We start from the raw sequence: 15,995 nt of genomic DNA on the forward strand, positions 1-15,995 counted from the left end.
GGAATTGCGTTTGTTATGAGAAGTCGGGAGAATGATTCAACCAGGAGATGGCACATTCCCCCATAATTGGGAGTTTTTCCAACCAGTGCACCAGGCTATGTTCCAATGTGCCAGTCAGCCACTGGCTCGGATTGGAACTGGCTCCTGAGTTTGGCCACATAGACACCGCCCCTTCTCATATTCAGTCGGATATACACAACTACAAGATGTTGGTGACGACCCATTTGGACCTTTGTGTTCAGTGTTGGTTACCCTGCTTATAGGTAAGATGTTGTCAAGCTGGAAAGGGTGCAGAGAAGATTTACAAAAATGTTGAGTTTAGTTTAGAGATACAGTGTGGAAACAGGCCCTTCAGCCCACCGAGTCCGCTCTGACCAGCGATCCCTGTACACTAACAATATCCCACACACACACCAGGAGCGATTTTTACATTTACCAAGCCAATTAACTGATAAACCTGCACGTCTTTGGAACGAAGATCTCGGAGAAAACCCACGCAGGCCACGGGGAGAACGTACAAACTCCGCAGATGGTGCGCAAATATTTTTGACATCACAAAATCCTAGGACGCGCATAGTCTGGATCGAACCTGAGTCCCCGGCATTGCAAGTGCTGTCAAGGGCCCGTCCCACTTGGCCGTCATTTGTGCGTGTAATTCACGCAACATCATTTACGTGTCACGATGCGCGTGACGTGACACACAAGTGGTGCGCGCATGGTCCACATTACGATAACATAGGCGGTGACGCGCGTCCCAGGATTTTGTGATGTCCAAAATCTTTGCGCACCATCTGCGGAGTTTGTACGTTCTCCCCGTAACCCAAGTGGGACAGGCCCTTAAGGCGGCAACTGCTGAGCCACTGCATTCCCAGGACTTGAGGACATGAGCTATAGGGAGAGGTTGGGCAGGCTCGGACTTTATTCTTTAGACCGCAGAAGAATGAGATATGATCTTATGGAGGTGTTTATGCCATAGAAACATAGAAACATAGAAATTAGGTGCAGGAGTAGGCCATTCGGCCCTTCGAGCCTGCACCGCCATTCAATATGATCATGGCTGATCATCCAACTCAGTATCCCGTACCTGCCTTCTCTCCATACCCCCTGATCCCCTTGGCCACAAGGGCCACATCTAACTCCCTCTTAAATATAGCCAATGAACTGTGGCCTCAACTACCCTCTGTGGCAGAGAGTTCCAGAGATTCACCACTCTCTGTGTGAAAAAAGTTCTCCTCATCTCGGTTTTAAAGGATTCCCCCCTTATCCTTAAGCTGTGACCCCTTGTCCTGGACTTCCCTAACATCGGGAGCAATCTTCCTGCATCTAGCCTGTCCAACCCCTTAAGAATTCTGTAAGTTTCTATAAGATCCCCCCTCAATCTCCTAAATTCTAGAGAGTATAAACCAAGTCTATCCAGTCTTTCTTCATAAGACAGTCCTGACATCCCAGGAATCAGTCTGGTGAACCTTCTCTGCACTCCCTCTATGGCAATAATGTCCTTCCTCAGATTTGGAGACCAAAACTGCACGCAATACTCCAGGTGTGGTCTCACCAAGCCTCAAAGTCTTGCACAGGATAAAGATTTAATAAGAACCCGAGGGGCAACCTTTTTCACACTGAGGTGGGTAAATGGAACAAGCTGCCAGAGGAGGTCTGTGAGGCAGGTACTAGAACAATGATTTAAAAGATAGACACAAAATGCTGGATAACTCAGCGAGACAGGCAGCATCTCTGTGGAGAAGGAGTGGGTGATCTTTCATTCTTGATCTGAAATGACACACATTCCTTCTGTCCAGCGATGCTGCCTGTCCCGCTGAGTTACTCCAGTTTTTTGTGTCTATCTGCGGTTTAAACCAGCATCTGCAGTTCCTTCATCCAACATTTAAAGGACATTTGGACAGGTACATGGATGGGAAAGGTTCAGAGGGATATGGTCCAAACGCGGGCAGGTGGGACTAGCGTAGACTTTGGTCAGGGTGGGCAAGTTGGGCCAGTGGGCCTGTTTCCGTGCTGAACGACTCTACGACATCAAGAGTTAAGAGAGCCAAGATTGTTTAATTGTACCAATAATGGAACAGTGGAATTCCTGGTTGGTGCAGTCTGACCCATCACACACATACATAATATAACATCATCAAAATTGCAATTAATGAGTAACTCTAATGCTAGATAACTGAAGTGCTTAATGCAAACAAAGACACAATCTGTAAAAGATCCCCGTTGATGAGGTCAATGTTCAAGAGTCTGGTGGTTGCAGAGATACATAGAGAGTAGTTGCAGGAGGAGGCCATTTGGCCCATCAAGCCAGCACCACCATTCAATATGATCATGGCTGATCATCCAAAATCAGTACCCGTTCCTGCTTTCTCCCCATATCCATTGATTCCGTCTGAAGAAGGGTTTTGGCCTGAAACGTTGCCTATTTCCTTCGCTCCATAGATGCTGCTGCACCCGCTGAGTTTCTCCAGCACTTTTGATTCTGTTAGACTTGAGAGTATTTAACTCTCTTGGAAACATCCAGTGAATTGGCCTCCACTGCCCTCTGTGGCAGAGAATTCCACAGATTCACAACTCTCTGGGTGAAAATGTTTTTCCTCATCTCAGTCCTAAATGGCCTAGCCCTTATTCCTAAACTGTGACCCCTGGTTCTGGACTCCCCCAACAGCGGGAACATTTTTCCTGCATCTAGCCTGTCCAATCCCTAAAGAAAGTTTTTAAGAAGGAACTGCAGATGCTGGAAAAGCGAAGGTACACAATCCCTTAAGAAAGTTGCTGGGAAGAAGCTGCTCGTGAACCCGCTGGTCGCAGTTTGCTGGCTCTTGGACTTTCCGAATGGTAACAACGAGACACAAATGTGGCTGGATGGAGTAGGTCCTTGATAGTTTAATGTCTAGTGTACCAAACTACAGTGAAAAGCTTTAGTTCCGTGCTAACCAGTCAGCGGAAGGACAATACATGATTTCAATCGAGCCACCCACAGTGTACAGATACATGATAAACAGGAAAAATGTTTGGTGCAAGATAAATCCAGTAAAGTCAAATTTAATGATAGTCTGAGGGTCTCCAATGAAGTGGATGGTGGTTCAGGACTGCTCTCTAGTTGGTGATAGGATGGTTCAGTTGCCTGAGGTGAATCTGGAGGTATGCGTTTTCACACACATTAGAGGGAATGGCCAGGGTGTGACTGGTCCTTGATGATGCTGCTGTCCTTGCTGAGGCAGCATGAGGCATGTGGAGTCAATGGAAGGGAGGTTGGTTTGTGTGATGGTCTGGGCTGCGTCTCAGCCGTTGCGATGCCCCACTAAAGGTCCTCCATTGAGTTCTTGGTTGGATTGTTCTTTGTCAGGGACCTTCTCCTCGACCTGCCCGCCACGGGTGGCCCTACCAGTGGCATAGCTCCAGACGGCATCGCTCTCAGGATCTCAGGACCACACAAGCTTCTCCACCACGACAAGGTGGAAATCCACGGAGATGTCACTGTTCCTGAACCATGCGCTGTGATGCATCCCGATTACAATGCTTTCCGCAGCGCATCTGTAGAAGTTGGTAAGAGTTGTTCAGGACTTCCTGAGCTGTCTAAGGAAGAACTGTAGAGGCGATGATGTGCCACTGCTTCGATATTTGCTGTCTTTATCCCTGTAGATCCCTTCGATGGTGGGGAGGTCAAAAGGCTCTCAATGGAGTCCACAATTACTGGTGCCCTTGTCAAAGATCTTTAGGGTGCAGAGGAACGGGGGATCTGAGGGAGGGGGGGGAGATTGTGCGTGAATCCTGCAGACTGGTAGATCACATTGGGAGATCAGTTGGTGAAGCAGAGCAGCTCTTGAACTTCTCTAACTACGATAAAAGTTGGGAGATACACCAGATCGGTAGGTAAGATGGAAGTTACCTAGCATGTTGAAGTTTGGCATGAGGCCCACAACTCTCTCCATTTTATACAGGCACACTATAGAACACATTTTATCGGGATGCATCACAGCATGGTTTGGGAACAACTCCATCCAAGGCCGCAAGAAATTGCAGCAAGTTGTGGACGCAGCCCAGACCATCACACAAACCAACCTCCCTTCCATTGACTCCATCTACACCTCACGCTGCCTCGGCAAGGCCAGCAGCATCATCAAGGACCAGTCACTCCCTGGCCACTCCCTCTTCTCCCCTCTCCCATCGGGCAAAACATAGAAACATAGAAACATAGAAATTAGGTGCAGGAATAGGCCATTCGGCCCTTCGAGCCTGCACCATTCGCCATTCAATATGATCATGGCTGATCATCCAACTCGGTATCCCGTACCTGCCTTCTCTCAATACCCCCTGATCCCCTTAGCCACAAGGGCCACATCTAACAAAAAGGTATAGAAGTGCGAAAACGCACACCTTCAGATTCAGGGACAGTTTCTTCCCAGATGTGATCAAGAAGCTAAAAGCCCTGCCCCACTGTACGAGTTCATTCAAGAGCTCTCCCGAGTTTAAAAAAAATCAAACGCGTGGTAAGCACGGAGAATGTACGTAGCGGATACGTCGGAGCTCGGGGATGTCTCTTAGCGGCTCCTAACGCTAACGGCAGGTCCTCGGGAAACCGCGGTAAGCTCGGGAAGACTCGTGAAGATTTTTCAACATGTTGAAAAATGTCCACGAGAGCCCCAAGTACTTATGAGTGGCCGTCCAGCAGTGGTCGATGCTGGATGTTGGGGCTTGCATTTAAAACTGAAGGCAGTGGGTTAAGTAAAAATCCCCTTTGTACTCTGCACTCTATGCAGCAGTGATCTCGGGAGTAGAATAATTCATAATGTACGGTGTCGCAGCGGTAGAGTTGCTGCCTTACAGCATCAGGGACCCGGGTTTGATCCTGACTACAGGTGCTGTCTGTACATTCTCCCCGTGACCTGCGTGGGTTTTCCCCGAGATCTTCAGTTTCCTCCCATGGTGTAAATGTGAAATTGTCCCTAGTGTGTGTAGATAGCGTTAATGTGTGGGGATCGCGGGTCGGCACGGGCTCGGTGGGCCGAAGGGCCTGTGTCACTAAACTAAACTAAACTAAAAGCTAGGACAGGGAATTGATCTACTGGGAGCTTGCACAGACTGGACGGGCTGAATGGCTTCCACATTGCCTGCGCTGTCGGCTTATCAAACTGGTCTGTATTTGAATAATATATCACCATTGAGTGATAGTTCCATGTCCATGTGGCACCAGAAATCGGTCAAAGATATATCATGCCCCAGACATTTCCTATTTCCCCATCTCCCATCTCCTCAAAAGCACATACCACCAGATTCAGCAAGAGTTACCTGTATTCCCCCTCCCCCCCCCTGTTCTTGGACCATTGAAGAGACCTTTCACATATTATGAATGAAATCCCGATCTTCCAACCTACCTTGTTGTGGCCTTTGCATTTTCTTTTGCACCTGCACTTTCTCTAGTCACTGTAACACTACACTCTGGTTATTTTGCTGCTTAGCTGTTAACCTCGTGTGTCGTATGATCAGCCTGGATTGCATACAAATCGAAGAAAGGATGAGAATGTTTTGTAAATTTTGTGCATTGTGATGTGTACTTTGTGTAACTGCATCCAGGTACAAGTGCCAATAAAGCAGCATCATCAAATCCTAGCATTTGAATCATGTTTTTTAGGGATACAACACAGAAAAAGACCCTTCAACTCACCGTGTCCCTGCCGACCAGCGACCCCCGCACACTAACCCTATGCTTCACACACTAGGGCCAATTTACAATTTTACCAAAGCCAATTAGCCTTGAATCTGTACGGTTTTGGTGTGCGGGAGGAATCAGGCTGTCACTGGGAGAATGTACAAACTCCGTACAGACCAGAAATGTCTCCTATTCCTTTTGCCGCCCGACCTGCTGCATTTTGTGTCTGTCCTTGAATCTCCCCGCCTGATATAGCAGAATCTCCCTGAATTAGCTTGAAGCCATGATGGAAGCCGGTTACACAAATGGCGCTGAAGATTACCCATGAGCCTACTACGGCCTTTTAGCGGATTGGACCATCCTGCTCGCTATAGGATCTTTGGTACAGACTGCACCCTTTGTCAGGATGGAACCCAGGACTCTGGCAACTCTACCGCTGCACCACAGTGCCGCCACATATATTTTAATTCTGTGGAACGGGTCGACGAATTGTTGCCGTTTCTGAGGGTCCTGGTGATTTTTTTTTTTTTTTTTTTTTTTTTTTTTTTTTTTAAATTTCAAAATAGACTTTATTCAAGTAATAAATATATACACAATGCCTGAACCGTGCAAAAAAATTCATCCAACATTTTCGGAGGCTATACAAATTGTTCAATACATTTCTCAAATTCCACGAAACTCTCCCCCACCCATGCCACTCATGTGGCCCCTTGGCATGGGATACCTTCCCTTGTTTTGAGGGGGGTCTCCACCATCCCATGCCCCCCATGTCCAGCAGCAGAAAGACCCTAGACCAGTGGTTCCCAACCTTTTTTTGGCCATGCCCCACCTAATCACCTCTAAAATCCTGATGCCCCCCCCATGTGGTGATATATAATTCTTATCATTTAAAAAGTGAACTCCATTTCAGCTGAAGAACCTTAAAACGCCAATACCTTGGTTGTAATAGAACATAGAAACATAGAAATTAGGTGCAGGAGTAGGCCATTCGGCCCTTCGAGCCTGCACCGCCATTCAATATGATCATGGCTGACCATCCAACTCAGTATCCCGTACCTGCCTTCTCTCCATACCCCCTGATCCCCTTAGCCACAAGGGCCACATCTAACTCCCTCTTAAATATAGCCAATGAACTGTGGCCTCAACTACCCTCTGTGGCAGAGAGTTCCAGAGATTCACCACTCTCTGTGTGAAAAAAGTTCTCCTCATCTCGGTTTTAAAGGATTTCCCCCTCATCCTTAAGCTGTGACCCCTTGTCCTGGACTTCCCCAACATCGGGAACAATCTTCCTGCATCTAGCCTGTCCAACCCCTTAATAATTTTGTAAGTTTCTATAAGATCCCCTCTCAATCTTCTAAATTCTAGAGAGTATAAACCAAGTCTTTCTTCATAAGACAGTCCTGACATCCCAGGAATCAGTCTGGTGAACCGTCTCTGCACTCCCTCTATAACTACACAATAAAGACCTTTTTTACCCCAAAAATATTATTTACTCAAAATAACATCTGAAACATAAACTACATACGTTTACCTGATGGAAAATCCTAAAAAATAAAAATCGAAAATTTGGACCCAGACCTCAGTCGCGTTCAATTGCCCCCCTGTGGGGCGTACGCCCCCCTGTGTTGGGAACCACTGCCCTAGACTGTGGTCACTGCTCTGGGCAGGGGGGAGGGGAGATTATTGTCGCTGATCTGGAACCTCCCCAGAGATGAAGCCACCACTTCTGAGACGGGGTGAGAGAGAGGGCCAGAGAGAGGAGGTTTACGTCATCTGCTAAACGAACGCCCTGAAGCAGTCACGGAAGAAGCAGCCACACCCTCGGTGGTGGGGAGGGGTGGGGTGGGGTGCGGGGGGTGGGTGGGGGGGGTGCGAGCAGGAATGCTCGGGGTGAAACACAGCGAGTCCCACACTCTGTTTGACAGCTGCATCCCCTCACACTCCAACACTGCATCTCTGTTCTTAAGCTCATCTATTGCAATCTACCGCCCTGATTAGAGACCATTCAGTACCTGTTCCAGTCCGTGTGAAGAAATGGGACAGGAAGCGGACACAGCAAAATAGTTTACAACAGAGAACAAAGTCTACAAAAGGGCAAGATAGTAATCAAACAGGATTCTGGGGATGACTCATAATAAAACAGTTTCCTTGGTTCCACAATATTTGGACTGATTGAAAGAGGTGCTTAGTTCATTTTTTTTTTTCAATTAGATCTCAATTAAAAAGAATAATAATATTTGCCCTGGTGATCTTCGATCAAAGAGTGAAACAGTGTTGAAATAGGCCCTTACGCACAAATTGCCCACACCGGCCAACATGCCCCCACCTACACTAGTCTCACCTGCCTGCATTTGGCCCATATCCCTCCAAACCTGTCCTATCCATGCACCTGTCTAATTGCTTCTTAAACGGTACGATAGTCCCTGCCTCCATCACCTCCTCTGATCAGGCCCGGGTTTCAACTGTAGATAGACAGTGGGGTAACTCAGTGGCTCAGGCAGGTGACGTTACGGGTCGGGACCCTTCTTCAGTCTGAAGAAAGGACTCGACCCAAAACACTCAATGTCCTCCAGAGATGCTGCCTGACTTGCTGAGTTACTCCAGCACTTTGTGTCTTTTTTTTTTTGTATATCAGCATCTGCAGTTCCCACAAACTATCTCTCTTTCCTATGGAATTTCCCACCCTAGTGCAGGCTCATTTTTCCCACCATCCTGCCCCTCTTCCCCCTTATCCACCTGTCACTTGGCAGTCTTTGTCCCTTTTCCAGCTTTTCTCCCCCCCCCCCCCCCCCCACCACCCCCAGTCTGAAGAAGGGTCCCGATCCATAAACCTTGCCCGTCAATTTCTTGACTGCAAAAAATTCTTTAAAAAATGCTGTTGCTTGAAATCTGAAACAAAAGCAGAAAATGGTTTGAAACACACAGTGGATCAGTCAGCATCTGTGGAGAGAGAATCAGAGTTAATGCTTCAAGTCGGGAGGGCCTTTAGCACAATACGTTGGTGTGTTGTATGGACCCTTTGCTCTGACAAAGGATCTCGGATCTGAAATGTTAACTCTTTTTATGGTGTTTAACACAGAATGCGGGAGGAACTGAGTGGGTCAGGCAGCATCTGTGGAGGGACTGGACAGAGGAGGTTTCGGGACGGGACCCGTCTTCAGATTGATTGTTAGAAGGGGGGGAGGGGTGGGGAGGGGGGGAGAAGGGTGGAAAAGAGGTGGAAGGTTGGACATTAGTTGGCAAGTGATGGGTGGAGAACCAAGGAACTGCAGATGCTGGTTTACGCAAAAGGACACAAAGTGCTGGAGTAACTCAACGGGCCAGGCAGCATCTCTGGAGAACACGGATGGGTGAAGTTTTGCGTCGGGAGAAAGGTCTGAAATGGCCTGAAATGTCACCTATCCATGTTCCCCGGAGATGCTGGCTGACTTGCTGAGTGACTCCAGCACTGTGTGTGTCCTTGTGTTACAGGTGGATATAGGCAAGGTGTTTTGTTTTGACAGTGAGATGGGTTGATAAAAGCAGGAGATGAAAAGTGGATAAAAGGAGATAAGGAGACACAAGGGCAGTCACGGTGGGGCAGCGGTAGAGTTGCTGCCTTACAGCGAACGCAGCTCCGGAGACCCGGGTTCGATCCCGATTACGGGCGCTGTCTGTACGGAGTTTGTACGTTCTCCCCGTGACCTGCGTGTGTTTTATCCGAGATCTTCGGTTTCCTCCCACACTCCAAAGGTTTGTAGGTTAATTGGCTTGGTAAATGTAAAAATTATCCCTGGTGTGTGTGTGTGGGGGGGGGATAGTGTTAATGTGCGGGGATCGCTGGTCGGCACGGACCTAGTGGGCCGAAGGGCCTGTTTCCGTGCTGTATCTCTAAACTAAACTAACGACACAAGGATGTCGTTTGAGAGCTATTTTTCTTTCCTCCCCAATGCTGCCTGACCTGCTGAGTGTTTTCAATTTCAGAGTAGTAACTTGCTGCAGTAACACATTCCAAGTCAGCTTCACGTAAGTGTGATTGAACAGAACTGATTGACTCCCATCCCCGATAGGAGCTGCTAAAGTTAACAATGCTACTATGTTACAGAGAAAGGTTGAACAAGTTAGGGCTTTATTCTTTGGAGCGCAGAAGATTAAGGGGGGACTTGATAGAGGTCTTTAAAATTATGAGAGGGATAGACAGAGTTGACATGGATAAGCTTTTCCCACTGAGAGTAGGGAAGATTCAAACAAGGGGACATGACTTGAGAATTAAGGGACAGAAGTTTAGGGGTAACATGAGGGGGAACTTCTTTACTCAGAGAGTGGTGGCTGTGTGGAATGAGCTTCCAGTGAAGGTGGTGGAGGCAGGTTTGTTTTTATCATTTAAAAATAAATTGGATAGTTATATGGACGGGAAGGGAATGGAAGGTTATGGTCTGAGCGCAGGTATATGGGACTAGGGGAGAATACGTGTTTGGCACGGACTAGAAGGGTCGAGATGGCCTGTTTCCGTGCTGTAATTGTTATATGGTGATATGGTTACTATGGTCAGCTGCGGACGATGTCTTAAAGGGTGGAGGGGTGGTGATCACCTTCTTCTTGTATGTGGCGTGCACAGGCTAAAGTTGTAGGACAACTTGTTCTATTTGATCTTATTCGACTGTGCACGCCGGGTTGATTGCATTCTTTGAGACAGGGCGGACCACGTGGAGGTTGCAATCTCCCACCCCGGTGGTGATGTTTCGGAATAGCGTTCCATGGCTAGGATCCTGGGCGTCCATGTTGGAGTTGGTGTGACCGGAATTGGGAGGCAGGATGGACAATTCAAGCGAGAAGACTGGTTTCATGTTTTCTCAACTGCTGCGGAGCATCCTGGAGGCCCAGGACTGGTCAACCCGAGAGACTGGTTCCACCAAGATGGGGGAGGGAGATGGACTGACCACAAAGGGCTGGATAGAGAGAATTTAGGAGATTGAGAGGATCTTATGATGGTGGACAGGTCAGGGAGATCATGTTTCTCAAACTTGCGGGGCTTTCTCGAGAACATACAGAATCCACTCCCCTCCATGACAGTTCACTGGTAGAACCTGGGGAGAGAAGGCAGGCACCTTCAGCATGAGCAGCCAGACTTGTTCCAGGCCAAGATGCCTAGCACAGAACGCCACAGGAGATCCTTCTTCCCTGTGGCTATCAAACTGTACAACTCCTCCCCCTTCTGTCGTGGGGTAGACTGACTCCCCATCCCCCCCAATCTTGGCACATCCCCAATCTTTTCCACTCATCAAGAGTCAAGAGAGTTTTATTGTCATGTGTCCCAGATGGGACAATGAAATTCTTGCTTGCTGCAGCACAACAGGATATGTAAACATAATACAGATAAAAGCTCAGTGTGACTATATACCATAGACCATATATATACACAATAAATAACCGGATAGAGTGCAATCGACTTATAGTTCAGAGTTTGTTTGATGATGAGTTTAATAGCCTGATGGCTGTGGAGAAGAAGCTGTTCCTGAACCTGGTTGTTGCAGATTTCAGACTCCTGTACCTTCTACCTGATGGGAACGGAGACATGAGTGTGTGGCCAGGATGGTGTGGGTCTTTGATGATGCTGCCAGCCTTTTTGAGGCAGCGACTGCGATAGATCCCCTTGATGGTGGGGAGGTCAGAGCCGATGATGGACTGGGCAGGGTTTACAACTTTCTGCATTCTTTTCCGCTCCTGGGCGCTCAAGTTGCCAAACCAAGCCACGATGCAACCAGTCAGCGCGCTCTCTACTGTGCACCTGTAGACGTTCGTGAGCGTATCTTCCTTCATGCATCTTGTGTTTTATGACCGTTGGCAGATCAATTTCCCTCCTGGGATGAATAAAGTTTGATCGTATCGTACGTGTGTTGGGGGACTGAGAGCGGATGTTTTAATGGGGCTTGTTCCAACGTAGGAGATGGGAATGGAACTGATGTCGTGTTCGTTTTGTGTTACAGTGGTGGGAAGTGGAGGACAACTCAACCAAGCTGAACGCCAACGCCACCAGTGGCAGGACCTCAGTTGGAGTTGGATCCAGGCCCCTTCTTGCACCCGACCAGATCAAACGAGAAGATGAGGACTTCAGCTCCTTATTGGACCTGGATCTCTTCCTGTCGGACCTATCCGGCGCTGAGCATGACGCCAACACGCCCGTGCCCCCCAGGTACCCACTGGCGCAGGTACCGGACAACCACAGCGGCAAATTTAAGCGGGAAGCCCAGCAGTCCGCGGAGTGGAGCAGCTCGGATCCTCCGGGGACCAGCCTGGTGGCTGAACTCATGTCCGCGGATGTCCAAACAAGTCAGCTGAGACCAAGCGCCCAGGTCAATGGTGTTGACCTACGCTGTAAAACATACACCACCCTGGGGAGCGCGGACCAGGGACCTTCATCTCCGCTGCTGGAGAAGCTGGGGGCATGCCCGCCAATGCCTACGGGAGATGGTGGCCATAAGCAAGGCCGCCTGGCGCCAACTTCCTCCAACACCGAGCAGAAGCCCATCTTGCTGCCGAGGAGCCACCTTGGCCGCCAGTTCTATCCCCAGGTGGGCTCAACATCTCCAGCAGATCTGAGGTCGCTCCCGAGGAGCCAGCAGGTGTCCCAGTATCAGCTGCCCGATTACTACCGGCACCAGCACCACCTATACCAGCCAGGGCCACTCAACTACCAGGTGCTGACCCGGTACCCGTCCTACTACCCGCAGCAGCCTGCACCCCAGTACCAGGGCCAGATCCACTTCTGTACGTCTAACCTCAAGAGCCCCTTGCCCGGGCACGCCGCCGCCACCTTGTTGACCCCGTCCCCGCTCCCGGGCTCGGCGCCGTCTCCCGCCGATGGCGAGGACCCCAAGCACAAGCGGACGCGGAAAACCTGGGCGAGGAAGAGAGTGGCCAGTCACAGCTGCGAGTACCCTGGCTGTGGGAAGGTTTACACCAAGAGTTCCCACCTGAAGGCTCACCTGCGCACTCATACAGGTACGTCCCCCACCCCACACAAGGCAACGTCGGTAAGGTCATTGCAACCTCATTGTCCACGGGCAGCAGGTCCAGGTAGAATGAGGCCATTCAGCCCATCAACTCAGTAACTGGATGGACCTTAATGGGCTGGTGGGAGTACAGAGAGGATTCATCAGGATGGTAACAGGAGATCCATCCTTCATGTGGCTACAAACAAGGAATATGATACCTGCCGTATTGCTGTACGATACAATAGAACTTTAGACACGACGATACGATATATTGTATTGTATTGTATTCAAATTTATTGTCATTGTCTCAATTAGAGACAACGAAATGAATTTCCCTTTACATAGAAACATAGAAACATAGAAACATAGAAATTAGGTGCAGGAGTAGGCCATTCGGGCCTTCGAGCCTGCACCGCCATTCAATATGATCATGGCTGATCATCCAACTCAGTATCCCATACCTGCCTTCTCTCCATACCCCCTGATCCCCTTAGCCACAAGGGCCACATCTAACTCCCTCTTAAATATAGCCAATGAACTGGCCTCAACTACCCTCTGTGGCAGAGAGTTCCAGAGATTCACCACTCTCTGCGTGAAAAAAGTTCTTCTCATCTCGGTTTTAAAGGATTTCCCCCTTATCCTTAAGCTGTGACCCCTTGTCCTGGACTTCCCCAACATCGGGAACAATCTTCCTGCATCTAGCCTGTCCAACCCCTTAAGTAAAATTTACAGTCAGTATTATAAAAATAAATAAATAAGAAATATTAAAACATTAAAAAAATTAAAAATAGAATTAAAAAAAAAGCACAAACACAGGAAGTCCACACGACACAACACGACACAGTGGCACCAAGGTGAGGAAGGCACCATTGTCCAGCCAGCCTCCCCTCCGATCTGTATACAATACATTATATTGTACATCACGATACGATACTTTATTGATTCCCAGGAGGGATATTGATCTGCTAACAGTCACAAAAACACAAAATACATGAAACATGAAATTAAAATGACAAGTGGGAAGGGCCGGAGATGTGCAAAGATTGGGGGTGGGGGGTGGGGGGGGGGGTGGGGAGTCAGTCTCAGTCTACCCCACGACAGAAGGGGGAGGAGTTGACCGTTTGATAGCCGCAGGGAAGAAGGATCTCCTGTGGCGTTCTGTGCTGCATCTTGGTGGAACCAGTCTGTTGCTGAAGGTGCTCCTCAGGTTGACCAGTGTGTGTGATGGATGGGGTGAGCTGTATTGTCCAGGATGCTCCACTGTTTGAGGAGCATCCTCCCCTCCAAGACCAACCTCCTGCACTTATTGTCTATTGTCTATTGTCTAAATGAACTTATAAAACCTGCACGTCTGCGGAATGTGGGAGGAATCCAGAGAAAACCCTTGCCGTCATAGGTAGAACGTACAAACTCCGTACAGACAGCACCCGCAGTCAGGAACAAACCCGGGTCTCTGGTGCTGTGAGGCAGTAACTCTACCGCTGCGCCACCCCACACTCCCTACAAACTCAATACAGATAAGCACCTCCACTTAAGGCTATAAGGAATAGGAGTAGAATGAGGCCATTCGGCCCATCAACTCAGTAACTGCTGGTCATTGATGGACCTTGATTGGCGGAAAGAGAAGAGGAGAGTTTGGGAACAATGGGTCCACTTGACCAAGGGTAGGGGATCATAAGGTCAAACGTGATGGGAGCAGAATTAGGCCATTCAGCCCATCAAGTGAATTTGTGGAATTCCCTGCCACAGAGGGCATTGGAAGCCAAAAACACTGGATGGATTTACGAGAGAGTTAGATAGAGCTCTAGGGGCTAGTGGATTCAAGGGATATGGGGAGAAGGCAGGCACGGGTTATTGATTGGGGACGATCAGCCATGATCACAATGAATGGCGATGCTGGCTCAAAGGGCCGAATGGCCTCCTCCTGCTATTTTCTATGTTTCATTGTGTACAGGAGTAGGCCATTCGGCCCTTCGAGCCTGCACCGCCATTCAATATGATCATGGCTGATCATCCAACTCAGTATTCCATCCCTGCCTTCTCTCCATACCCCCTGATCCCCTTAGCCACAAGGGCCACATCTAACTCCCTCTTAAATCTAGCCAATGAACTGTGGCCTCAACTACCTTCTGTGGCAGAGAATTCCACAGATTCACCACTCTCTGTGTGAAAAATGTTTTTCTCATCTCGGTCCTGAAAGATTTCCCCCTTATCCTTAAACTGTGACCCCTTGTTCTGGACTTCCCCAACATTGGGAACAATCCTCTTGCATCTAGCCTGTCCAACCCCTTAAGAATTTTGTAAGTTTCTGTAAGATCCCCCCTCAATCTTCTAAATTCTAGCGAGTACAAGCCGAGTCTATCCAGTCTTTCTTCATATGAAAGTCCTGCCATCCCAGGAATCAGTCTGGTGAACCTTCTCTGTACTCCCTCTATGGCAAGAATGGTTGATATGTATCTCCCTCCTAATCGCTTTCTCCTGCCTTCTCCCCAGAATTTCTGACACTTGTACTAATCAAGAATCTGTCTATCTCTGGAGGTTGTGAGGGTGGTGTCGGAAGGATATGTGCTGGACCTTCTCTCTTAACACGTTGTGTGTGTGTGTTTGTTTTTCCCCATGCAGGTGAGAAGCCATACCACTGCACCTGGGAGGGGTGTGGCTGGAAGTTTGCCCGCTCCGATGAGCTAACCCGCCATTACCGCAAGCACACGGGCCACCGGCCCTTCCAATGCCACCTGTGTGAACGAGCCTTCTCCCGCTCCGACCACCTGGCTCTCCACATGAAGCGACACATGTGAACCACCCACCCCAGGGCTGGACCTGTTGCCCATGGACAACAACCTCCCCCCTCCCACAATGGTGACCTCCATCTCCATCTCCATCTCCATCTCCATCTCCATCTCCATCTCCATCTCCATCTCCATCTCCATCTCCATCTCCAACCAAGACCACAGGACGGAGGAGGTCAAACGGTCGCATGGAGACACAAAGCCCCAAATTGGGTGGGTGAGGGGTGAGGGGTGGGGGGGGGGGGGGGGGTTTGGGGTGGGGAAGAGAAGACCAGCTGGTAGGAAACGCAAGCGACACCAATCTTGTGCAAATACAAAGTGCTGGAGTAACTCAGCGAGTCGGGCAGCATCTTGATCTGGGGATACAGAGCGGATACAGTCCCTTTGGCCAACCGAGTCCGAACCTACCAGCGGCCATCCCTATGCTGCACGCTAGGGACAATTTACAACTTACCGAAGCTGATTAACTTCCAAACCTGCACGTGTGGGAGGAAACCGGAGCACCCGTAGAAAACCCACGCGGTCATGGGGAGAAGGTTCAAACTTCATGCAGAAAGAACCCGTAGTTGGGATCGAACCTGG

The 15,995-nt window shown here is 49.0% G+C and overlaps 1 protein-coding gene across 1 annotated transcript in view; it reads left to right on the forward strand.

Moving 5' to 3' along the window:
• LOC129714429 (Krueppel-like factor 1) overlaps nt 1–15,476 on the forward strand; it is a 34,450-nt gene extending 18,974 nt beyond the window's left edge. Inside the window, exons 2-3 of the mRNA XM_055664013.1 lie at nt 11,617–12,631; nt 15,247–15,476. Of these exons, the coding sequence (XP_055519988.1) occupies nt 11,617–12,631; nt 15,247–15,422 (1,191 nt within the window). The 3' untranslated portion in view covers nt 15,423–15,476. The remainder of the gene's footprint in view (nt 1–11,616; nt 12,632–15,246) is intronic.
• The last annotated feature ends 519 nt before the right edge of the window (nt 15,477–15,995 follow it).

The sequence above is a fragment of the Leucoraja erinacea genome, chromosome 39 (genome assembly GCF_028641065.1).
Source record: "Leucoraja erinacea ecotype New England chromosome 39, Leri_hhj_1, whole genome shotgun sequence".
Taxonomy (NCBI): Eukaryota; Metazoa; Chordata; class Chondrichthyes; order Rajiformes; family Rajidae; genus Leucoraja; species Leucoraja erinaceus.